The 27647-nt window shown below is 33.2% G+C and overlaps 1 protein-coding gene across 1 annotated transcript in view; it reads left to right on the top strand.

The window, feature by feature from the left end:
• MYCBP2 (MYC binding protein 2) overlaps nt 1–27647 on the top strand; it is a 344646-nt gene that overhangs the window by 68545 nt on the left and 248454 nt on the right. The window contains exons 3-10 of the mRNA XM_044670580.1: nt 3932–4147; nt 12285–12438; nt 17334–17530; nt 17646–17888; nt 18168–18239; nt 19577–19673; nt 22915–22988; nt 26764–26902. Of these exons, the coding sequence (XP_044526515.1) occupies nt 3932–4147; nt 12285–12438; nt 17334–17530; nt 17646–17888; nt 18168–18239; nt 19577–19673; nt 22915–22988; nt 26764–26902 (1192 nt within the window). The remainder of the gene's footprint in view (nt 1–3931; nt 4148–12284; nt 12439–17333; nt 17531–17645; nt 17889–18167; nt 18240–19576; nt 19674–22914; nt 22989–26763; nt 26903–27647) is intronic.

Here is a 27647-nt window from a genome sequence, read left to right on the forward strand (position 1 = left end):
GAATTGTTTCTAAGTCATAAAAGCAGTAAGGGCTAGGCAATTGGGGTTGTGTCTTATCCAGGGCCATATAGCTAAGAAGTATCTGAGGCTAGATTTGAATCTAGGACCTCCTGGCTCTAGGCCTGGCTCTTTATCTCGCTGCTCCTTGTAAGAACTACTTATCAAATATGGGCCTTACTATTATATGTGATTGGGCCTGCTGTATCTAGAAAGAGTATGTGCAGAATTCATTAGCAAGATGAGCTTTTTTTTTTTTCTGGGGGAAATTAGATTCTTTAATAACCAAAAGCAGCCTTTCCCCAAAACTATGTCTCTTTCATCAAAAGGACTACTTGTTTTGAAAACGATTGCTTACAGAATTGCTACCTACTACTGTTAATATAGTTGAAACAGTGCATGATGAATCATATGCAAAGTAGATCTAAATCATTCCACTTAGAATAATACTGTGGGAAAGAGAATTCTCTACATGTTTATTTGTTCATTTTTTTGCGTGTTGGAGATGATTTTTCAGATTTGTTACTTTGTAAGCCTATCAAAAGGAAGGTCACAAGGAGAAACAATTTTAACATTGTTGGTGGGCTTTTTTATGAAAATAATATAAGGGGAAAAATTGTGTTAGAATGTGCAGTATGAAATACAAATTTACAGACATTAGTTAAAAATGTGGTCCTTTGTGCAGTTTGAATAGATTGCAGACCTTATAGTCACTTGTATCTATAAGTATTAGTGAATTATACAAGAATAATCAGTTTATTTTTTAAAAGCAGCCCTTTAAAGAGAAATTGCCATTTTTCTTAGTGTTGATAATTAATATGAAACATTCATTTTATGACAAAAATTTCCTTGCAAACCTAATATGTTTGGTGGAAGTTTTTGAAGGTTTAAAATCATTTAAGCAATTTATAGTCATACTCTGATCCAGAAAGACAGTGACTCAATTTATGAAAAAATTGCAACCATTGGTAATAAAAATGTAAAATAACATTTTCACATTTTCCAAATTAAAAATATCTGTCCTGAAAATGAAATAGAAGAAAGTAATGATTGCTTATTTATTATTGGACTCATGTATAGAAGCAGTTTTCATTTTAAATACCTAGCTTTTTCTAAGTATGAATGGATAAGGAAGACATTTACCATCATCATCGTTAGCATTTATATAATACTTTAGGTTTGCAAAGCACTTTGCAAATATTATCTCATTTGATCCTCATAAAAATCTTGAGAGGCAATTCCTATGATTATTGTTATTCCCATTTTATAGATGAGGAAACTATCACAAAGATTTATTGACTTGCTCAGGGTCATGTAGGTAAAAGTTTATGAGCCAGTATTAAAATTCAAATATGTCTCTCAAATCTGTCACTGAGTTCAATGCTCTATCCACTGTCACCTAACTGCCTTAAGGGCATGGACAAATATGATATATTGTGAACAAGAATGATTATGATAATATTTCAAAGACTGCTGGTGAAGGAAAACCCACTAAAGCTCTCCTTCTCTCCCCCCCCCTTTCCCAATTTTGTCAGTATCCTGACTTGACCTTGTGGCATTTATCTAGCTTATTTTATGGAGGCAGTCCTGTTCTGTGAAATAATCATGGTAGTCCAATTGACTTTTTTATTAACATAAAACATTTTGCTGGTATCAGGCAATAAACTAAGCATGACTTTCTATGACATATGACACTATAGTGTGACTTTCCATGACATATTAAGAGGTGTTCTGTTCATCACTATGCACAGAAAATAGACCGGCCTTCAGAATAACCTAATCCACTGTACCCATGTATTTTATATTTTATAGCAAGATATCTTTTCCCCAAACATCTTTTCCAGACTTGCAAAAACAAGAGTGTGTTAGGTGTTTCCTACTTGTGTATTTCTTAGTACTTAGTGCTTTTTCTTTTTTCTTGTTCTAGGGCACCAGTCAATACAAATATTATAATTTTACTTTGAAGTAAAAACTTTGATCTTCCTATCTTCATTTTATTTATGAATTTAAAAAATGTGCTGCATTCTTTCACATAGCTAGGTCCTTTGAGGTATTCTTAAATTTTTGTCCTTCTGGTGTTAAAAAAGATTAACAACAACTATTGTTCTTACTTGAGCTCTGATAATAGGGAATATTTTTGTTATTTCTTATATCCATTGAGTGGCTATCATGAAAATAAAGTGTTTTAGAGATTTTGGGACAGTGTAAAAATGGGTTATCTGCCAATTTCGAAGACTTGTGACAAGTTCACATTGCCATCTTATCTTTCTCTTTTTGAGAGTTTTTATCTACTTTTATCATCATCCATTTCCAATTTCTGTTTCTGGTATACTTCTTCTCTAGAATATATATATAAAAGGGAACAATAAATAAGATCTCAGGACTGATGATTTACAAAGACCAATGTCTTTATGGAAAGGAAGCCAGGAAACCTTGTTTCTGATCCTTTTTTCCTCCTGCATACTTTAATATTAGGCAAGTTGCTAACTTTTCTGAGCATTAGACTCCTCATCTGTGAAACAAAGTGCTCAGCATCTATCATCATTTAAGGCCCCTTCTATCTAAAAATGTGTGATTCTATGGTTTCTAAAATGTTGAACACAAAGTATATTTTCTGCCTCATTCAGGATTGATCATTCTTTCTGTTTGTCTTTTTCTAGTTCTATATCATTTGTCTCTGATACTCTCTGCTTTTCTTTTCTTATACCTCTGGATTTCACAGGTTTTGTTTTTTTTTTCTATTTCTACAGATACATGTCTATCTTTCTAGCCTAGAAAGACTTTAAATACAGGTCTCATAATAGACTTGTGTGTATCTGTCATAGTAAAAGTCAGACTGCCTGAGTTAGCAGAAAGTCATTGACATATTTTGGTTATAGATGCACATGTGTACCCACATACACATATCCCACAACACCCTTGACTCCTGGCCTTTCTTATTTTCAGTTCATCTCTATCTTTTCATTCTGTTGTCACATTTCAGTTGCTATAATTATTGAAGGAAACACACATTGTGCTTAAAGATATTCTGATATTAATAGATCATATGATAACTAGTAAGCCTGTTCATTAGGTAAAATGTGCTCAAAACAGATGTTTAATGTCACATTATAGACATATCTTTTATTTTTCCTCTTTAAAACTCTTACCTTCTGTCTTAGAATCAATATTTAGTATTGGTTCCAAGGGAGAAGAGTGGTAACAATTGGGCAATGGGGGTTAAGTAGGATCTCCCAGCCAGGGAATGTCTTGAGGTCAGATTTGAATCAAGGACCTTCTGCCTTTAGGCCTGTCTCTCTATCTACTGAGCCACTTAAGGGCCTATTACAGACATATTTTAAATTATTCATTTGCTTGCATTTTATTTAGCAAGAAATGCATCATTATTTCTGAAAGAAAAAAAAAACATTTTTGTAAAATCTACCATATAAAATTCATGTAGCTACCTGTTGGATGAGTTTCTGGTTTCACTTATGTGAGATAACACTCTGCCACGACACTTTGGTACCTAAAGCTTGGGGAATTAGAGAATTATTTGGAGCACTAAGAGGCTAGATAACTATATAGACTCAACCTATCTAGTCTGGGTCAGAGGAAGATCTTGAAGCCAGGTTTTCCTGATTCCAGTGTAGCATTTTATCCCCTACTGTATCCTTGTGTCCAATTTGCCTCTGTGGCTAAAATGTTAATGGGAAATGTTAAAATAAATAAAAATATAGTACAACATACATAATGTTAATTTGTGGTTTTCTGAGTCTGTGTGCAGTTGGCAGGGAGTCATTTTTGAGTTTGATACCACAATCCTATTTCATGCTGCCTCTACCAAATTTCACATTATAGGTATTATACGAGCTAACAGTTTAAATATTGTTTTTATCGCAGTGGAAAAGAAGTCATTTGTAAAAACTGAAAAATATTCTCTTTTGTATTGTAGTCTGAAAACTTGGAGAATACAGTCATCATACCAGATATCAAGCTGCATAGCAATCCCTCTGCTTTCAATGTTTACTGCAATGTACGCCATTGTGTTCTGGAGTGGCAGAAGAAGGAAACATCTTTGGCAGCTGCATCGAAGAGTTCTGTGCAGAGCGGTGACTCTGACAGTGATGAAGAAGAAGAATCCAGAGAGCCGCCTGTCAAACTTCCCAAAGTAAGCAACCTTGACCACCCTTCAGAAATACTCTTGATTTACCATGATATGTATGATTATTTCATTTCAGTAATGTTGACTTCCACCTATGTACTTGATGTGACTGTGGATAAGACATATCAGTAACCTATGGGAAATTATTTTTCTTAGAAATTACTTACGTAATTTCTGGTAGCTTTTTTACTTTTAACAGAATAGACCATATAAAGAGCTGGGTCCCTGGGAATAAACAGGGAAGACAGATGACTATTTCACAGAAATTAGATATGTATAGTCTCTTTGAGTAAAACAATCAGCAAAATGTAATACATTGTAGTAGAGATGCAGATATTGAAATATTCTGGAAATGATGATTCTAATCATAAACTATGTTTAATTTTTTTGTGGTATGGAATACCACTGGTAACATTGAAGAAGATTAATTAGATAGGAAGGGGGCAGCTTATGAAGGGTCTTTCTTGCCAAACATCAGACTTCATTTTTGATCCTAGGGGTAATTAGGGGTCATTCAAGTTTATTGAGCAAGGAAATGATATAATCAGATGTTTTGGAGAAGTCATTTTGGAAGGGCATAGATTTGAATAGGAACAGATACAGGGCAGAGAGATCCATGAAAAAGTTCTTCCAGCAGTCAAAGTAAGAGGTGTTGGGATCAGAACTAGGGTGATGTCTGAGTAAGTAGAGAAAATGGGATACATGCAAGAGAAGTTAAGAGAAACTAAATAATCTGGCAGCTAATCGAATGTGTGGCAAGCAATGTGAGGAGTGGAGGATGAGAACAGGGTTGTGAGCCTGGTGGACTGGAAGAATGCTGGTAACTTCTACAGTACCAGGGAAACTCAGGAGGGAACAAGTATTTCTAGAGTACCTACTGTGAGCCAGGCACTGTGCTCAGCACTTTTACAAATAGTATTTCATTTGATCCTGACAACAATCCTGCAAGTTAGCTGCTGTTATTATCCCCATTTTGCTGTTGCTAAAACTGAGGCAGAGTGACTTGGTTACTGAGTAGCTGAAATTTAAGTGACTTGACCAGGGCATGTGCTCTGGGTCCTCTTAAAAGACTAATTTATATGTGGCCGAGCTACTATTTGAGAATAACAACCCAATTAAATTCTGTATTCTCTTGGAGAAACATAAACCAAAGAAATTCATCATGTAGTTATTAAGCTTTACAAAAATTAATTTACTGAAATTGAAAGATAGTTATAAAGCCAGTAACCCACAGGAAGACTGGAGACTTTTTGAATTACACATCTTTGGTTGAAAAAAAATGTAAAAATATAAGCAGTTGAGGGAGAGAGAAACACACCAATCTGTTTGCTCATCCCCAATAATTACCATCCACTGAAACCTCATCCATTATGTCTAGCTGGTGAAACCAAAGGAATGAAAGAAAATATTATCTTTGAGAAATTAAAGTATAATTTAAGCAAATGGAATAAAGACTTGTATACAATATGGCCAGTCAGGTGCAAACTGGGAATTAGACAGGCCTATAAAAGGACTACTTCTAAAGGAATTCTTTTAAAGGAAGCCAGGAAAAAACCTTTTAAAAAAAGTTGAAAATTATTTATATTCATATGGCACTTATTTTTCAAAGTGATTCCCATATATTATTCCATTTATCTCTCCATCAGACCTGAGAGATAGTATTACTATTTTATTCCATTTTATATAGTATTATTATTCCCCCTTTAAGATGAGAAAGCAAAAACTGTAAGAGATTAACTTACTTGGCAAGGATTATATAATTAGTAAATGTCAGAGAAAATATTTAGGTCCTTGTTGAATTTCCAATTCAACTGGAGAATCTTTGAATCCAGTGATTTTGTCAGTGAATGTTTTGAGGGACACGGGCATGGAAGCAAATGCTTCCAGCTAATCTTTCGGTGAATAGGATTGGGACGTAGTTAGTAATATAGGATCTTCCATTTTCCAGGCTAAACATCACCAGTTCCTTTATAATTTTTATGTATTTATAGATGATATGGAAAGGTGAAAAGCACACCATATTTAGATAATTGTAGATCAAGTCCTAGTTCTGCCACTGGTAACCATATGAACTCAGTTTATCAAATACCTTCCAGCCTCATTTGCTTATCTAAGAAATAAGGCAGTTGAATCAGGTGATTTCTATTCTGTTTAACACTTTAACACTTTTCTAAGTTCCCAGCCTTATTTGGAAGTACTGTAGCTTCTTAAAGACAGCTTCTTAATGTCTTTGTTTTTAAACTGTAGCTTCCATGTAACTTGACTTGTTCTGGATATGTGAGAGGTAATCATGTGAATTACCAGTGCAAATGCTAGAAGTCTGAGGATCTGATTTCCATTAAGTGTGGCGAACCCAGGGACTTCAAATAAAGTAATGTTGAGGGGCAGTAAGGTAGTACAGTGGATAGAGTGGCAGACCTGGAATCAAACTCTTCTTCCTGAGTTCAAATCTAGCCTTAAACAATTACTAATGGTGCAGTCCTAGGCAAGTTACTTAGCCTTGTTTGCCTTAGTTTCCTTATCTGTAAAATGAATTGAAGAAGGAATTGCCAAGCCACTCCAGTATCTTTTTTTCCCCCTTTAACTTTTACCTTATGTCTTAGAATCATTAATAAGAATCTATTCCAAGGCAGAAGAGTGGTAAGCCCTAGGGGTTAAGTGACTTGCCCAGGGCCACACAGCTAGAAAGTGTCTGAAGTCAAGTTTAATACGCAACCTCCCATTTCTAGGCCTGGCTCTCTATCTGCTAAACCACCTGGCTGTCCCTACTTCAGTCTTTGTCAAGAAAAGCCCAAATAGGTCATGAAAAGTCAAACACAAATGAAAAAAAAAACCAAATGAAAAAAATGTCTGACCCTTTTTTTAATCTTTAGAGCAGGGTTTTGTAATCTTTTTTTGTTTTGTGGACCTTTTTGATAATACTATAAAGTCTATAAACTCCTCATAATGTTTTTTTTAAATATTTGAAATAAAATACATAGAATTATAAAGTAAAACAGTTATTGAAATATTGTTATCAGAAGTATTTTCTAAAAAGTTTATGGACTCTAGGTTAGAAACTTCTCTTCTTGAGAGTGGGCAGATTGAAGAATAACCTTGGAAGAATGAGTTTATTATGAGGCAGCTGGGGGGGGGGGGGGGTGAACAGTGCTGAGCCTGGAGTTGGGAAGACTTGTAGGTACTAATATAGCCATGGACACTTATTAGCTATATAGTTTGGGGCAAGTCTCTTAATCTCTATCTTCCTCAGTTTTTCCTTAACTATAAAATAAATAATCATGCCAACCTCCCAGGGTTGTTAGGATAAAGTAAAATAATATTTGTAAAGCATTTAGCATAGGACCTGGCACATTGTATGTGCTTAATAATGCTTGCCTTCCTTTTCTTCCATTTCCCTTTTCCTTCCCTTTCTCTTCTTCCCATTTCAAGCAAAAATGTTATTACCCCATAGATCCCAAAAGAAAGACCAGATAGTAATTGAGGCAGAAGAAATAGATGAGTAGTAATGGTTGATTATTCTTTGTTAAGGGTACTAAAGTCACCATTTGTCATTCTGACATAAGCATTATAGAGTTCTGCTGTCATCTCTTGGTATGTGTGAATGAACGAGGGAATGTATAAATGAATGAATGAAAAAGCATTTGCTAGCTATTTATGCACTGAGTGCTAGATAAAAATACAAAAGTGTGATTTTTCCTTGCCCACAAGGAGCTTATATTCCAACAAGATGAGATGACATATATGGTGCACTTGAGTGGCCAAAGAAAGCATTGTCACTTCTACGGAGTCACAGGTATGGTGAGCAGAATCATAGGTAGTCAGTTGGGTTTCAAGTGCCAGAACAAGAGGGATAAAGTAGAGAAGAGGAGAGGGAAGGAAGCCAAGGCAATGGTAGAGATGATGGTAGGATGGCAGGGATGGATTGCTGGATTGAAATTCACATTCACATGAATTTCACATAGATACTCTTAAAGTTGGAGCCCGTTAGATGTAGTGTCCTAGGCGAGTTTTCACTTTGTCACCAGTTAGTTCAGGATTTCCAAACTGATTAAAATTCCCTTAGGATTGGAATATGATTGAGATTCCTGAGATTGGTTGACCTTGATGACATACTTTTAGTGATTCATTTGGGAATAAATTCTGTAGTTGAAAGTTGATTCAGCATATGATATCCGAGAATAAGATATGAATTTCTGGACCATAGATTACTTAATATATGGAAATAATTGACTTGTGGACAGGAATAGAAAATTTTATTAGTAAAGGCTGGTAAAATATGTATTTGCCCTGGAGTCTTTACAGATGTGATTATGGAAGCTAAAAATAGGAGAGGAAGAAAACTGTTTACATATACCTGCCAGCCATATCAGCATAGCTGTGAGCAGAAAAGAGAAGAAATTTATAGGAGACAAAATTCAAGAAAAGATCCAGAAATAAAACCTGTTTGGCCCCAGTACACAAGTGTACCTAGTAAAGGTACTAAAGTGAACTGAATATCTTACTACAAGGTACCAAGGTCAACCTATGGATACTGTTGGGATTGTTAGGAGGGTTATGAGTGAAATTTAGCTGTAGAAAGAGTGGATTTATGGAAGAAAACAGAATAGAAAAAATGGGGGCATTAGTATAGTATTGAATATTAACATAATATCTATGGGAGAAAAATATATGAATCAAAGGTATAACCCAGTGACACTGCTTGTCAGATTTGGAAGGGGGGAGTAGAGAGCGGGGGTGGGGGCAGGATTATGAATCATGTAACCATGAAAAAATATTCTAAATAAAAATTAAAAAAAGAAATCTTTAAAAAAAGTTTGTCTCCAAAATTACCAATGAACTCTTAATTGGCAAAATGAATTACCTTGACTTCTCTCTAGCCTTTGACATAGCTTATCACTCTTCTCTACACTTTCTTTTCCCTAGATTTTCATCACACTATTTTTTCCTAGTTCTCTTCCTTTCTGTGACTACTGCTTCTTAGTCTTCTTTGCTGAATTCTCAGTTAGGGTTACTCTCCACCTCCCATCTTGATTGACCTCTAAGAATGGAATCTGGGTCTTCCCTCACCTTTTCTAAATGCTATTTCCCTTGTTGATCCCATTAGCTCCCATTGTTTTTATCTTTATACTGATTACTCTCAGATCTACTTATCCATCACTGACCTTTTTCCTTTTTTCTAGTCTTACATTTCCATCAGCCTTTTGAACATCTTGAACAGGATGTCTGTCCCATAAACATCTTAAATTCAAAATGTCCAAAACCGAACTCATCTTTTTCCCTTAAACTTTCCTCTCTTCCTAAATTTTCTTTTATTATTTAGGTACTACCTTTTTCCTTTTCACATAGGCTTATGTATGCCCTTGGTGTCACTCTCAGTTTTTCACTCTCACTCCTCTTCCATCCAATCATTTGTCCAGTCATGTCGTTTTTGCATTCATAAGCACCATACCATGCTGCTGCCTTCACATACCATTTGCACTATTATGAGTAACATGTATAATGTTTCTTTAGGCTGGGTTTTACATCTCATTCTGTAGCCAAACTTTGTTTTCTGTCTTTAGAATTGGAAAGAATCCTTTTTGATTTGTCAGAGATGGGAAACAAAGGGATAGTAGCAGCTAAATCTTCATTTATTCATTTATTCACTCATTTATTCATTCATTCATTCATTCATTCATTTATTTGCTTGTTTGCTCATTTATTTATTCATTCACTCATTCATTCATTTATTTATTTGCTCGCTCATTTATTTATTTATTTGTTTATTCATTTTATTTATTTATTCATTCATTTATTTGTTCATTCATTCATTCATTTGTTCCTTCGTTTGTTTATTCATTCATTCATTCATTCATTTATTTATTTGCTTGTTTATTTGTTTGTTTATTTATTTATTTATTTGCTTGTTTATTCATTCATTCATTCACTCATCTATTTATTTATTTACTTGTTTGTTTGCTTGCTTATTCTTTATTTATTTGCTCACTCACTCATTTATTTATTTATTTATGTTGTTAAGAGGTATGTAAACATTGCCAAGGGATTGGTAATTGGAACTGGGTTCATTTCACATTTAGTGGATTAATTCTGAGTGAGGGAATTCATATTAAAATCTTTAAATTAGCAAATATTTCTTAACATTTTTTGACAGTGAAATCACAAGTGGCAGAATGGAACTATAGGAAGCTCTCATGAGGGAGAACAAAAGGAAGTTTCGCTTCAGTTACACTGATATATGATTACTTCCCTTGCTCCCTATCCCACCTCCAATAAATAAAAGCTAGTGAATAGTTGGGCATCATTGCAAACAAATTTTATAGAACTAATTTTGCCTCACCTTGAAAACTTCATATCTTTGATACATATTGCACATCAAGAAAAACATTTAAAAAAGACAGCTAAAATTGTTAGAGTAATATTAACACAAACATTAAGATTAGTGCCAAATGAGCAAAGTACTGAAGTCTACAAAATTGCGAACAATATAAATAAGGAAAATATTATCTTGCTTGCCAAATCCTAGAATATTCAGTTTAATAAGGATTGTTGAAACCCAAAGAAATAAGTTTAGGATATAACACAGAAGCCTTAAACAGTAGGTAGGAAAGTTCAAGAACTTGTTTTCTCTAAGAAACAAAAAAGAAAATATATTTGTAGAATCATAGTGTTATTAAAGGAAATCAAGATGTTAGAAATATCTTTCTCTTTTGAGTTTTAATTGAAAATATTGTTCAGTTATTTTTAAGTCATACCTCTCTTTTCATGATACCTTTTGGGATTTTCTTGGGAAAGATCCTGGAGAGGTTTGCTGTTTCCTTCTCCAGCTCATTTTACAGATAAGGAAATTGAGTGTCTGAGGGCCAGATTTGAACTTAGGAAGAAGGATTTTCCTGGCTTCAGGCCTTGCTATACTATATCTAGAATACCACCTACCTGTCTACTGAGAGTAGGTGTTCTTAAAAAGTACTCTTTCATCACTGTCAGAAACTGTTAAACTGTAGTTTACTGTCATGGCTACTAAATCTACCATTCTTTGATCTTAGAGATTGTGACTGTGGAGCGCAGTTCTTATGGAACATATATGTGGTTTTAGATGAGCTGCCACAGAATCATTGGGAATACCATTGAAATTAATAGAATTGGTAGGGCAGTCATTTGGTTAGTAATATAACTTTTTGATAGTATAGCACTTTCTAGTAATACAGGGTGAATGCAACTTTCAGACAGAAAATAGAGGAAATTAAAATGGGGATTGCTATTTTTCCATCATCTGAGAACCACTATATTTAGTTTTGAAAGTGATGACCTCCTTTGGTATGTAGCATGATAGGATGGAAAATGCACTGAACTTAAAATCATCAAAACACCAAGGTTTGAATCTCACTTTTGCTCTTTATTCAGTGCATGTCTTATTGCATATCATGTTTTGGACCTCAGTTCCTCCATTTGTAAATTGGGCACATAATGCCTGTACTACTTATGTTAAAGACAGAATGCTTTGTAAAAACATAAAATCACTGTATAAATGTATATTCATTTTGTTGTTTGGCATGCACCTTTGGAGGCATAAGAATTGTCAAATAATAATGATCCTAGTTTATTCTTAAATGTCCTCAATATTAAACTATGTAGTAGATTTATCCAAGTCCCAGAGATGAATGAATAAATGAAATAAAATTCCCATGGACTATTTAGGTGAACATTCTCTAAATGTAGAATCATGATGGTCTGTCATCATTAAAGAATTGTTATGGGAGATTTGATTCCAAGATATTTTTTCACTCTGTATGAACACATATATATATATACATACACATATGTTTGTATACATGCGTATCTGTCTAGCCTGAGTTTTGGGGCACAGCTGGCCAAAATTTCTTTAATGGTCAAATGCATTTTTTGTAAGAAAGCCATGACAACTACTGTGAGCAGCTTCTCGGTGTGGCTTTTATCATATACAATAAAAGGGATAGAATTTCTGAGTCTTGAACTTAAATGACTGCTTAATATTGGTCTCAGTGCCTGGACATTTAGATATTCTTTGTTAAGGAAACATTCATGCCAAGTAAGTTGTTCAAGAAAATTTTCATTTGCAGACTTATTATAACTTTTTGTACCTTATGTATATTTTTATCTCAATTAGATCATTGAAGTTGGACTTTGTGAAGTTTTTGAGTTGATCAAAGAGACACGATTTTCTCATCCATCCCTGTGTCTTAGGAGTCTGCAAGCTCTGCTTAATGTGCTGCAGGGTCAACAACCAGAAGGCCTCCAGTCAGAACCACCTGAGGTCCTTGGTAAGATCTCATACTTGTTGATGAGTACTTTATTTAACCAAGCATACACAATAGTGTGAAATATCATCTCTGATTAATATAAGACAAAGAGAAGACATAAAGATTTTCTTCTTTTGTTGTCACTTGAGTGCTATTTAGGAACTATAATTTGAGTATAAAAATGTTTGATTATAGTGATAATAGTTGCTAAAAATAATATAAATATTCACATATAATGCAGAAAACTTGTCTTGGTCATTAATATTTAAACTTTTCTTAGCAAATCTTATTTTTAAGCCAAAACTATTAACAGTAATAAAATGGGATTAATGCAAAATTTTTTTTCACCTCCCTGACTTTGGCTAGTATTGATCTGAAGATGGAGTAAGACAATTTTTAGAAACAGAGAAAGAAGACCGAAGGACAAAAATTATCCATAAATTAATGATGCAATACAGAAAGTATTTAATTTTGAGTCAGAGGGCTTGGGTTCAGATTATGTCTCTATCACTTATTTGTTTTGTCAATTGTGGGAAAGTCTAAGAACCCTACCTTCCTTCAAGGCCTTCTCCTTTCTAAAGTCCCCTCACTTGCTAGTGCCCATCTACTATGCTGAATTCATTCTGTACACATTTCTTTTCTACTTCCTCATGTGTAGGTTTTTCTCCCCATGGAAAATAAGCTATTTGAGCTCAAGGACTACTTTGTATTGGTTTTCTGTCCCCAGCACCTAGAACATAATAGACATCTAGTTAATGCTGATCAGATGAATAAGTCAATTAATCAGTAAATGAATGAACATCATTTATGAGTTTTCTGTAAAATGAAAGGAAAAGACTACATGACTTCTTAAATATGTTCCAACAGCAAACAATATTTATGCTCCTTTGATTTTATACCAGAGGATCAGTTGGTAGACATTTCTGTAATCAAGGCTGAAACAGTTAAGTAGTCTTAAAGAATAGATGCATAAACAGAAACAAAATGTCTGAATTGATGGTATTTCCTTGCTGTTGATATTGTCAGTCACTCATTACTTATGAGACACGTAATATAAATATTAGAGAGAAAAGTATGAGGCCTTGAAATGAGTAGTTCACTTTGTTAATATGTTTAATAAAGTTAATTGCACTGAGTAATGTTTCATTTCTGGTATAAATTCTGTTCACTCTTCTCACAAATTGTGGTCATCTTTGACTCCTGTTTTTTCTCTTTCCATATTCATTCAATTACTCAAGTCGGCCTGCAAGTAAAATTTCACTTTTGACTTTCCGTTTCTCTCCATTTCAGCCATTGTAATCTACTACCTCATTTCAATAGTCTCTTCCTCTGGAGTTATTTCCCTTTACACCACTGTAAGAGGGCAGCATAGGGCAGGAGAAAAAAATATAAGCTTTAGAGTTAAGAAGACTCAGATTTAGGTCCTGCCACTAACACTAACTCTCCAGGCCTTAAGTTCTCATCTATAAAAATGTTATCGAAATAATTGTAGAACTTACTTCACAGGGATGCTTTGAAGATCAAATGAGATAATGTATAATGTGTTTTGAAGATCTTAAAGCACTGTATACATCTTATTTACTTTTATTTTCTTCTTTATCTGCAGATCTGATCAGATTACTCTTATTTCTCCTAATCCTTGAGTGACTCTACATTGCCCTCCAAATAAAATTCTAAATTCCTTAAAGCATTCAAGCTCTTCTACAATGTGGCTCCAGCCTACCTTTGAAAACTTAACTTATGTTAGTACTCTTTGTGAGTACTTTCTAGCCAAATTGGACCACTTGGCATTCACTGTTCTCTGACTGCTTTTCTTTGACTTACTTTATTCTATATACTTTCCTAACTATATTTAACTTTAAATTCTGTGTATCTTTAATAAGCTTCTTGAAATGCATCATTTTGAATCAAGGCTTCCCAGATTTCTATTATAACCCTTACTTCAGACTTCAAGTCAGAAATGATCTTTCCTTATTTGGAACTTTCATAGTATTTTGTACCTTTCTTTTGCATTTAGTGTCTCTTTTTATAGTTTTAGTTATTTGTATGTTTTAAGGACAGGGTTTCAAGCAGAAGGAGGAATAGGCTTTCAGTTTTCATGTCTTCTTCAGGACCTAACATGGTATTTATATTTAAATCTAGATGATTTAATGGACTAAGTATTTTATTACCTATTCATTTTGTCATGTGTTGTGAGTGTGTGTATATACACAGACATACATTTTGTCATGTGTTGTGAGTGTGTGTAGATACACACACAGTCTCACACACTGTATTGGTACATTTCATTAATTTTTCTTTAAGTTTTCAGGATCCTAATCACTGTTTTCTCTCTGATGTATTTTTTCACATCCTTGGGTTGTTCAGAATTGGTACTATGATTTACAGAAATATTAAAAAGGAATTTTTATGTTATCAAGAAGACTTGAAAGGATTGAAAAGTATTATTTTAAGAATATGCTTAAAAGGATATTATTGCTTTTCAAGTGATGTTAGATTATAGTTTTAGGAAAGAAGAGAAATTACAACACCCTTATTTTTCATTAATACATTGATTTATTACTTTCTCATTTCTCACAGAGATAGGCTCAACAGTAATACATAAATGGCTATGTGACATTTTCCAAGTCACTCAGTCTTTCAGTGCTTTATAGGCAACTTGCTAATAATAAATCTTGCAGAGATGTTCAACCTTTATAATGAAATCACAGGTTAGGATCAAGAAAAAAACAGTCTCACACATTGTATTGGTAATTTTTCTTTAAGTTTTCAGGATCCTAATCACTGTTTTCTCTCTGATGTATTTTTACACATCCCTGGGTTGTTCAGAATTGGTACTATGTTTTACAGAAATCCTTGTCCTAATACCAGTTCCCTCTTTTTTTAGTAATTTTGTTATACTTTTTCATTAGTAGGTGACTAATGTTTTACAATTAGTATTTCAGATTTGGAACACTCCCTCCCCCAACTCCCCTTCCCAGAGCTTTTGTTTATGTGCGTTATAGCTACCAATACTTGTTAGAAATTAAGATGTCTGGATATTATTATAAAGATGGTTTCAACCTCATGGACTAACTCTGAAAGAGGCTTAGGGATCCTCAGAGGTTCGTGGACCATACTTAAGAACTGCTGTTCTGGGTAAACAAATAATAATAAATTCACCAGGAGATACTGCAGTACTGAGATCTATGTCTACCTACAGTGGATCATAGAAACTGATTAAGAAGGCTTCTTATCTTCAAGAATCACAAGGGAGACTTGGCTGCTCCAGTAGTCAGCTTACTTCTGATACTGTAGAAGACTTTAATAGTCTTTGAGGTTTATTTTCCAGTTGTTTTTAGAGAGCCCCTATTGTAGCCTTCAGACTCAGCATCCTTCCCGGTACTACTTTTCTCTATTCAGAATTAATATCAGCATTGGCAATAGAAGATACTTTTGTAGATACAAGACTTTATTAACAAAGAATAAAAAAAAACCAGGGTAAAATTGAGCAAAACTGACCAGAAGATCAGGTCTTGACAGAACATGCAATATTTCATACTCATAGATCCCCCCCAACTCTGTGGTCACTAAATTCTAGGAAGATCATTAACAAGCAGGTTATATATGTCTGCTTAAGGGCCGTCAGAAATGTTGGGAGAAGTTTAAACAATGTTATGTAAGTCAAAGAAATTTTTTGAGGAAAACAAAACAAAACAAGCCAACAATGGTAGAGTGAGAGGAATGGTTAGCATCTTTGGATATTTGAAAGTCTCTTGTGTTTTAAATCAGAGTTATATATTTGGTTCATTATAAGAAAAACTTCATAACCTAAATGGTCCAAAAGACACCGATCTCTTGAGAAGTGGACAATTCTTTTTTATTGGAGATCTTTGTACAGAACCTGGATGCTTCAAGTAGAATCTTGTGTTTTGTTTTTGTTTGTTTTTTTTTCCTTAGGGGCAAGGAGCATATTATAGAGTGAATTTGTTTTGAGATGAAAATTTGATTAAAGTCTTGAGGTCACATCAACCCTAAAAAAATCTAAGATACTTTAAACCTCAGATCTTGGACAAATTATTTAATCTCTAGTTTACTAATCTTCAGTTTACTTAACCTATAGTTTCTTTTTTTTAATTTTTTAATTTTTTTTAAACCCTTACCTTCGGTCTTGGAGTCAATAGTGTGTATTGGTTCCAAGGCAGAAGAGTGGTAAGGGTAGGCAATGGGGGTCAAGTGACTTGCCCAGGGTCACAACGCTGGGAAGTGTCTGAGGCCAGATTTGAACCTAGGACCTTCCGTCTCTAGGCCTGGCTCTCAATATACTGAGCTACCCAGCTGCCCCCTAACCTATAGTTTCTTAATCTGAAGATAACAATTCTTGCCTTGTCTCACAGGACTATTTTGGATAGAAAAATACCATGGGGAAAGTATGCTTAAAATATTTTTAAATAATATGCAAATAATAAGTGGGATATTAATAATAAAAAGAAACCTATATGAAAAAAACTTACTACATTTAGTAGTTGCTTGTGCTCATTTATATTAGCATCATACTGATAACATAACTTTTGTTTATTTTATATACAAATTTATATACAAATTTATAACCCCACAGATTTTTTTTGATGTCAACTTTATAAAAGAAACCATTAATTTAGAATGAAATCTGTGCTTACTTCTTGAATGATTAGATTCTTCCTTAAGTGAATTGACAATTGTTTTAAGTTAATTTTTAGGCAAATTTCTTAGGCTTGATAAATTTCATTTTGCTTATATTAAAACAAGAGAGCTAAACCAAGGTGATTTTTAATGTCCCTTCTAGTTCTGTGCAAATTGACTTTTGAGAAAAAGAGTAAAAGGGAAAGAAATTGTGTTAGTGTATGTAACATGCATTTTCCCTGTGCTAACTTAATGGAGTTTTATTTTATCCACAGAGTCTCTTTTCCAGCTCCTCTTGGAAATTACAGTTCGAAGTACTGGAATGAATGATAGTACAGGACAGTCCTTGACAGCACTTTCTTGTGCTTGTCTCTTTAGCCTGGTAGCTTCTTGGGGGGAAACAGGAAGAACACTTCAGGCTATATCTGCTATCCTGACCAACAATGGCAGCCATGCTTGCCAAACTATTCAGGTATTTCATATGTATTTTCATTTTGATATTTAAATACCAAAAATGTTGTGTTATTAAACTGTATTGACTATGTCATATCTTTGAAATCATCTAATGTAATTTTGTTTCCATGTAGGTGCCAACAATTCTAAATTCCCTCCAAAGGAGTGTACAGGCTGTTTTGGTGGGCAAAATTCAAATTCAGGACTGGTTTAGCAATGGGATTAAGAAGGCAGCATTAATGCACAAGTGGCCTTTGAAAGAAATTTCTGTAGATGAAGATGACCAATGCCTACTTCAGAATGATGGTTTTTTTCTCTATTTGTTATGCAAGGATGGATTATACAAAATTGGCTCTGGATACAGTGGAACAGTGAGGGTAATATATTCTTTCTAGTTATAAAATTCACATAAGATTCTTCATTCTTTTCATGACTTGCTTGACTTTTAGAACACCTTTTAATTTAGTAATGATGAGTGATTCTTTTAAAAACCTACTAATTAAAATTCAGTGCTGTTTTTTCCATTCTTTTGTATTCTTATTCTATTTATTTGTTTTCAGCTCACTATAGTCATTATAATTTTTCTAAGTTATTAAATAATAACATATGAAACTGCTATTCTAACAATTGTCAGACTAACTTTTGTTATCTTACAGGGTCATATATACAATTCTACATCTCGCATCAAAAACAGAAAAGAAAAAAAGTCTTGGTTAGGGTATGCTCAGGTAGGAGAATGTCTAAATCAAGACAAACTTTTTTCTTAAATCTTAGAAGCATATTGTTCACATATTTTAAAAATGAACAAAATACTTCCTTTATTTAAAGGAGTGTAACTTTTATTGGTTACAAATCACACACACTCACTTCCCTAGTTTAGGAAAAGGGGTTGGGGGAAATGCTATTTTGTGTTTTTTTTGCCAACTATAAAATTCTGAGGTTAAAGTGTAGCAAAATAATCTCATCACTATTTTCTTTGCTTTACAAGCATTTTTAGAGGGAAGAAGGTTTATATTTATCAGGGTAGGAAGAATAAACTCATTTTGATGTTGCTTATTAAGTAAAGATCATTTTAAAAGGTGTATTGCCTAAAAATAACTTGAACAAATTCTATGAAAGTAGTGATGGATCTCCATAATAAACAGTTTTGTGAATTAGATATTCTGAAATGTATTGAGAAGAGAATTGTAGGAATCCATTATTACAGATTTCTTTATGTCCTTAAAAATTTTTTTGTTTCAAATATAGTAAAACCACATAATACATGCTTTTACATTTTAAAGTATAAAAAATTATCTTTATTTCCCTAAGAACTCACTGTTTTTAAATCTCTTTTCTAATTAACAATCAATCTAAATATCATTCATAGCAATTTTGCATACTCACTAGAATTATTGATAGAAATAATTTCCTAGAAGGAGTTATAATTTGAATTTGCCAAATTTGTGGTAAAAATCTCTTAAAATCTAAATGGAATAGCCTTTGAAATTTTTCACTGAATTGAATAATTATCTATGATTGGCAGTTGAGATACAAAGAATCCCAAAGAATTTATATTCTACTAGGAAATCTTGATTATTATTTCTTCTAAATATATATTATGTTTTCTATAATGTGCTTTTTATAAGATAAACCTTTTTTGCAAGATGTTAAGTTAATGATAAATGCAGTTAGAACCATGAATTTATTCATTCTTTTGAATGATCATTTTTAATTTTGCTGAATTGTGTTTTCCTAAAATAGGTGTTAAAATCTAATGCTAATTTGTATGTTTACTTATTTTAAAATTAGCCAAGGTGATCTTGGATATAATTTATCTTTTTCAGTAAAAGTACCTATTCACTTATTGGCTCAAATAATTAAATGTATACTAAATAGTGTAGCATCTATCCCATTATCAAAATGTATGTGTTCTTCTGTATATATTTAAAGTTATAAATATGTATGTAGCTCATATTTGTGTATTTTAATCTTCAGAGAATGTTATATGGTTATTTATAGCTGTAAATTAAGGTACTTTAGAAATGAAAAATATTTCATAACACATAAAATATTTTATTATTAGGGTTATTTGTTATATAGAGATATGAATAATCACGGCATGACAGCCCTAAGAATAAATCCTGAAACATTGGAACAAGATGGTACTGTAACATTGCCAGGTATGTTATTTTGGTGTTGATTTTTATATCTTAGCAAATGATTTATAAGAAATTAGTGAGTTAAACAATTTGGTCCCTATGTATAAACAAAATATATATATTAAAATAGGTTCCAGGATATTTCATCCTGAATAATGATAGTTTGTAAATTTGTTATATTTGAGATATATAAAATATATATAGTGCTTCATATAAGGTATTACATTTTAATTAAAATTTACATTAAAATTATTCTCTTTTTCTTTCTAAAATCTAATGTACTTTAAACTATTGAAATAAGGAAGGTTTAATACTTAAATTATGTTCACTATTCTTACTAATAATGTAGTAATGATTGCCATGTAATGTTGGGCAAGTCATCGTCTACCTTTATTTTTTTTTGTCAATAGTGATTTTATTGGAAAACCTTACTTGACATATGGTATTTTGAATTTTTTTTCTTTTAAAAATGTTTCTGGAACCACAAATTAATGTTAAAGATATGCAAGGCTTTAAATTTTTTTTTACTTGGATCTTAGTCATTTTTTAAAAAGAAAACTTCTTTCAAGCTGACTTTCAGGGGCTTAATTAACTTTACCATAACTTTTAGCTATTGGTTAGTTTATCATAAATATTAATTATTTGTACTGTATGAATATGTATCTTTGTATGTAAAGTGACAGTTATTTATATTTTGGATACATTGTGAACCTCCTTTTCCCTATCCCTTTCTTTGTTACATTTTTTCCCCCTAAGACTACACATAATAACAGTTCTGATCTTTATGTAGTATTTTATATTTCAAAATGTTTATATTGATTGGTTAATTTGAATGACATCTTGGAAAGTTATATTTTCACTATACTTTCATTTGTAGATAACACAACTGTGACTCAATGCTGTTTCATATAGTTAGGTTCTTTCATTCCATATTCTATGACTATGCTGTTTTCTTATCTCTAAAAGTTTTCTTTTTGAATGATCTTGAATGATCAGATTTCTTACCTATTAGAAAACTTCTGAGAATTGTCATCATTTTACTGTCTCAAAATAAAAATGAAAAATCTAGTTATTAATTCTTCACTGTATTTTGTGTTATGGAAGATGAAGAAGCTTTTAGGCAAGAAGAGATGGCTTTAAATACCTGTGTTTTTATATGCATGTGTAATATTTAGGGAGAAGAATGGAAGAAAATTCATGGGGGAAAGATCCCCATTCTTATGTTTCTTATGCACTGATAGAAGCTTCTAGAAACATTCTTGGAGAATAATTCCATCTTGTCTTATACCTTTTTAAGAAGGACAAAAGAAAAAATTGAAATTATTGGAAAGAAGACTCAACCTTTCAAACCTAATAAGAAGCTACCACTTTCATTTTTCTGATACTTTCCCTTCAACTCTTCTTGGATAGTGTCAGGTTTTTTAGTGGGGAAAAGTGGGAAGTGGCAGAGATACTTGTAGATTTCTAATCAAAGAATAGTAGAATTCACTGTTAGGATTACAGCTGGTAAACTACATGTTTAAAATGGATATTAACTAAGTAATTCCTTGAGCTTCATGCAGCCACTTGTCTTGTAACCTCTATTCTCTTGAAATGTTTTTGGCCTTTACAAATGGCCAGAAAATGCCACAATTAAAAGGTTAGTTCCTCAATATTCTGTAGTGTTTTTGTTCTGGTTTTATTTTAGTGTGTAAAATTCTAACCATATTGACACTTTATTTTTTGTATCCAGGAACAACTTTAATATTATGTGTCCATATGTCCTTTTATTGTCCATGTCTGATGACGGGCTGCCTCAGATCATTGAGCTGCTTTTCCTGCGCCGCTCCATTCCTTGTCCCTGCTTGTTTCTGAAATAATGAGTTTTTCTTCTTTGCTTTTTAGTTTAAAATCTTACTGCTTAGAGCTTGAGAAGCATCTTTCTTGTACTTCTTTGTATTCTGTACAGTGGAATAGAAACTCTTTCTTTCGATTTCTCCTCTCTTTGATTATCAAGTATCTTGGGCTTCCAGTGGGCCTTGTCTCCCAGTTTCTATTTCCAGTTTGTGATCACTGAAATTCTCTGTTTGGGTAAGGGTCTGCCTGTGTTTTGCATATTTGTAATAAGGAAGTATGCTAGCTCCTGGGCAAAAAAAAACTATAGTAATCCAGCTTGTTTGGGGTCCTTTACTGCATTCCCAGAAAGGAATTGTGTGTTTCTTTGATTCCGGTGCAACTAGAAATGGAATACTCTTTTTTTTTTTTTTTTTTTTTTTTTTTTTTACAGTGATTAATGGAGAGATAGCACAGTTGTCAGCAGTTATTTTTGAGAGAGTTTGTGTGTGTGTGTTCTTTATGCTTGCTGAAATTTGTTTTTTCCAAAAGAATATTTTCTGTTTAGAAGCTAAATATGCTTGTGGTCTGTGTTATTCCACAACAATCACTAATACAGATCCCATTGGTGCTTCTACAATACAGGTATCCCTTGTTATATAAACAGACTTAATATACACTATATTTCTTAAAATAGGGTTAAAACTCCAGTAATTCATATGTTAGATAAGGATACTACTGATAAAATATAATATCCCAATAGCAGCTTGTTTCTAATAGCATATTATAAGTATTTAAATAAAAGTCCACAAGCAGAGCACATATTCTGAATGAAAGGATCCTGGATAGTGCTAGAAAGTATAAGAAGTGATTCAAAGACTACCTGAACTTTTGAGTATAGACTGCTATATGTAGAGATTTGAAGTATTGCTGGATTTCAAAATGTGTGTATCTATAAAACAAGGGATATCTGTAATTGGACAATAATAGATCCAAATTGCAAAAAAGTTTAAAGTTCATCAGTATTTTCCAATGGCACTAACCACAGTGGTGTCTGTGAAAGGGTAGATTGTTGCCAACATCGCATGTGGTTGTATTGCAATGATTATAATAAAAATTATCGCTTGTTCATTGTGGTGCATGGATACTACTAGATTGTAGTTAATAAGAATTAATTTTGGAGCTAGGTTGATACTTGAGATCCTTGAGTATTAAGGACTGAAGGAATACTTCTAAAACAACAAAATTTTATAGGTAGAATTATTAACTGAATGATTTAGTTTGTCTTAATTTTGTTGAATTCTTTATTATAAATTTCAGTCTCCTTTGAGTTAAAATCCATACTTATTCTTTAGAGAACTCCCATTGTGACATCATCAGAGGAATAAGGTCCTTTCTGAAATGTGTCTTTGTGTTGTAATATAATTATTTTTTTCTTCCCTCTGTACAGATTGTCACACAGAAGGACAGAATATTTTATTCACTGATGGAGAATATATCAATCAGATAGCTGCTTCAAGAGATGTAAGTAATTTCGTGTAAATTAATAGCATTTTTTTTATCAAAGAAAATGATTTGATGGTGAGCTTCTAGATAAAATATGTGGCCTGCACTTGAATGGTAGGAAAAAGCATGGTAAGAACAAGGTCAGTGTCTCATGTTTAGCTGTCAGTTATTTTTGTTTTATTTCAAAATTACCTATTATATCTTCATCCTAATAAGTATAAAGGTTAAATTTAGTGGTTGGACTTATATTATGTGAAATAACGTGGTTGCTGAAGTTATTATATCTCAAGTTAGAAATTTATTTACAAAATTAGAGGGGGAAAAGTAAAATAGAGAAATGTGAGAGAGGCTAGAGAAAACACCTATCCTAGTCCTCAGCCAGTAGTGAGTAACTACTAGGCCTCCTCCAAGATGGAAGCTAATCTCTTAGGAAACTAGGAAGGTAGTCAGCCCTTTTCATTCACACAAGGAAGTAGTCCTAACCACAGTCTCCAGTGAAGTTCCCTGGAAGACTGTCTCCAGGAGACACTCTCCTCAAGACTCAACTTCACCAGACCCACCCCAGGATTTTGTGGCTTTTATGGTGGTTTCCTGTCCCTGCCCCTTTTCACAGGGGCCAATCACAGTTTCCAAATTGTCTAGCAGTGACTTCTCATCTCTAAAGGTGTTAACTCTTCTACTAGGATTCACAGGTTTCTGAATTGTCACCTTTGGATTCACATGTTTCTGAGTGTGTGAACTCTTAAAAGAATTAAAAAGTTTCTGTCTACTTGAGTTAGAAAAAAGGGTGGAGCTCTCCAAGCATCTTACTGGCTTCTCACTTAGCAGTAAGCAGGGTGTGAATTCTCTGATGCTCTGTTCTCACCTAACAGTAGACTACATGTTGTTCCTTCTGGGGTGCCGCAATGATCCCCAAATCATCTGACACATAGGCCTACTATTAACTTTAGTAGTCATTGATCAGGGACATGGCTGCTCATATCATTTGGATAAAAAAGGGGTCACTAAGTCTTATTCTTTTAGTAAATGGGAACTTGCCAGATACTGCCATCTACTCTTTGGTCCATTCCCTACATCCTTTGAATCTCCAGCCCTTGTCATTGTACATGAAATTGTTCCATAAAGATCACCGTTTAATTTTTTTTCACCTAACATTAAAAACAAAACAAAACAAAAAAAAAACCCCACCTTCTCTTCCCTCTAGAACCCTCTGTAACACCTCCTCATTGGAAAAAAAAAGTTAGACTTGGGGGGAGGGTGGAGAGATAAGCATCTTTGTAGCACCTATTACATGCCAGGCATGTAATTTATCAGCATTTATAAATATTATTTCACTTGATCCTCACAACATCCCTTCAAGGTAGGTACTGTTAATATCTTTATTTTATGTTTGAGGGAACTAAAGCAGACACAGGTTACACGAATTGCCCATAGTTGCACAGTAAGTGTCTAGGGTCAGATATGAACTCAGATCTTCCTGACTATCCACTGTAGCACCAGTTGCCTCATGTCAAACTTGAAAACAAAATTCTTTAAGTTATGCCAATACAGCCTGGAAAAGTTAATTCCCATGGTAGCCATGTTAGCAAATATCTATCTCTTTGTTTAAAGACCATCACATCTTTGTGAGGAAATTAGTGAAGTGTGCCATCTTTATTTTGGTTTATCAGTATACTGATCAGATTTTTAAAGTTTTTCTCTATAATGTTCTCTGTATAAATTCTTGTTTTGCTTACTTCATTCTTTATCAGTTCATAAGTCTTCCTAGTTTCCTCTGAAATTACTCATTTCATCATTGTCACAGTAACCTGTTACATATCACAAGTTGTTAACTATTTTCCATTAGGATACCCCCTTAGTTTCTAATTATATTTGCAGAAAAAAAGCTACTATAATAACTGTGTGTCTTTTTTCCCCTCTTATTTAGCTTTCTTTGAGACATAGGCTTAGGAGTACAATATTGGTATAGCCTTCTTAAAGGGTATGCACAGTTTTGTAATGTTCTAGTCAAGAGTTCTAAGTGCTTTCCAGAATGGCAGGGCAGATTCACAGTTCTGATAGTGGGGCACTAATGTGTCAGTTTTTCTGTGAATCAGCCAACATTTTTTATCTTTTTCTGTCATTTTTTCTAGCCTAATTGGTATGAAGTAGCACCTGCAAGTCATTTTATTTTATTTTATTTTTAAATCCTTAACTTCTGTGTATTGACTCATATGTGAAAGAGTGGTAAGGGTGGGCAATGGGGGTCAAGTGACTTGCCCAGGGTCACACAGCTGGGAAGTGGCTGAGGCTGGATTTGAACCTAGGACCTCCTGTCTCTAGGCCTGACTCTCAATCCACTAAGTTACCCAGCTGCCCCACCTTGCAAGTTATTTTAATGTGCATCTCCTTAATTATTAGCAATTCAGAGCTTTTCTTGAATTATTAATAATTTGGAATGTTTTTTCATAGGATTGTTAATAGCTTATAATTCTTTTGAAAACTACTTTTTCCTGTCTGTTGAAGAATACTCCTAGTCTTATAATTTTTTAAAATTTATATCTCATAAATTTTAATCTATTATTTATGTCTTAGAAATGAGACTTTAATCAGAAAAAACTTGTTGCAGAGATTTTTTTCCTATTCATCTTCTAATTTTTGCTACATTAGATGTGCAAAACTCCTTTTAATTTTATATAATCAAAATTATCCATTTTATTTTGTGTGATTCTCTTTGTTTGACCTATTGCCCTCTACATATACTTGAATGGTAATTTCTTCCTTGTTACTCTCATTTGTTTATGATGTGACTCTTATATCTTAGTCATTTATCATTTGGAGCTTATGGAGGCATTGGTCTAAATCTGACTTCTGTCAAACTGATATCCAACTTTCCTAGGAGTTGTTATCAAATACTGAGGCTTCCCCCTGAAACCTGGATCAAATACCTTGCTGCTCTTTGTTATTTCATGTGTTAATGTGTCTAATCTATTCCATTCAGTGACTTTTATTTTTTTTAACCTATACCAGATCATTTTAATGATTACTGCTAAACATCTTCCTATTTTTAAATTGTTACTATTGCAATTCTTGATCTTTTGTTCTTTTTTGTGACTTTCATTATTATTATTATTTTCTGGCTCTATCAAATATTCTTTTGGAAGTTTAATATAGTGCTGCATCAGGCCTTTCCATATGCCCTGTCTTACTCTTCTCTTTGCATCCTGAGTCCCTAACACAGTACTTGGCATATAGTAAATGATTAATAAATGCTCATTCATTCATTCATTCTTCCTTACTATCAAAATTGTTCACTAGGAATTTATAAAACTGTGGTCTGCTGATTGCCTTTAAGAGTAATGTGTCAGCCTATTTGGGCCTATGTCTTTTATATTGAAATTACTTATAAAAGAGTTATAAAATTATATCCATGCATCTTCATCTTAAGGGGTAAGGGCATTCACCAAATATTTAATTTTGTATACCCTTTAAAGAGAATAATGATTCTAAGACGAAGGCTAAATCTGATCCAAGAGCCTGAAGTATCATCTTCATTATAGTAGGGAACTTAGAAAGCAGTTCTAATTTCCATTTGAGTTAATTATTAGAAGTATCAAGAGAAACCTTTTAAAATTCCTTTTTACCTTTTAATATGTGGTTCACGGCCAACTCTTTATTGAGATTCTAGAGTGATTGATACTTTTCCCTTTTTAAAATTCCATTTGATTTTGTTACACCAAATAGATGTTTTAACCAGATGAATTTATGACTAATTATATAGTATTTAATACTTTGAATATTCTGTTTTGTTTAGGATGGCTTCGTCGTTAGAATATTTGCAACAAGCACTGAACCTGTACTTCAGCAAGAATTGCAGCTCAAACTTGCCAGAAAATGTTTACATGCCTGTGGCATCTCCTTATTTGATCTGGAGAAAGACTTGCACATCATAAGTAAGCTTGTACAATGAAAATCACTCCACTAGCTAGTTTTTATTTTTAATGCTAATTTTTCTTTTAAGGCAGATTTTTATATATTCATAACCCTACAGTTTGACATTTTGAAGATAATTTGAATACCAGGAATTGGATCTGATATTTACATGGGCATTTTAAGGGTTTTTATATATAAAATCTGAGGTTTTTGGCACAGATATTAAAACTCGTAGGTAGCCTAGATGGCATATAGCCTTACTCTCATATAAGAACAAAAATACCATCTATATTTTATTCCATAAAAATAATTTAAAACACCTAACTTTACATAGTACTTAATGTGCCAGGCACTGTGCTAAGGGTATAATTATTATCTCATTTAGTCCTCACAATAATCTTGAGGTAGGTGCTATTATTATTCCCATTTTGTAGATGAGAAAACTGAAGCAAACAGAGGTTGAGTTATTTGCCCAGGGTCACATAGTTGGCAAGCATCTGAAGTTGGATTTGAACTCAGGTCTTCCTGACTCCAGGCCCATCTTACTGAGCCGTCTTTCTTCTAATTTGCTTATGATATAACTTTCTTAATGTATGTTCTTTTATTCTTTGCTTGAATATCTCTATTTAGCAAAGCTTAATACTTCACAATACATTCCATTCCACTTTTGAATAGGTCAGGTTTTTAGGATATTTTCCTTGACATCAAGCTTTAAATGTTCCTATTTTTGCACATTCTTCTTTGCACCTAATTCTTCCCAATGGA

Source organism: Gracilinanus agilis, chromosome 3 (assembly GCF_016433145.1).
Source record: "Gracilinanus agilis isolate LMUSP501 chromosome 3, AgileGrace, whole genome shotgun sequence".
In the NCBI taxonomy this organism is placed as follows: Eukaryota; Metazoa; Chordata; class Mammalia; order Didelphimorphia; family Didelphidae; genus Gracilinanus; species Gracilinanus agilis.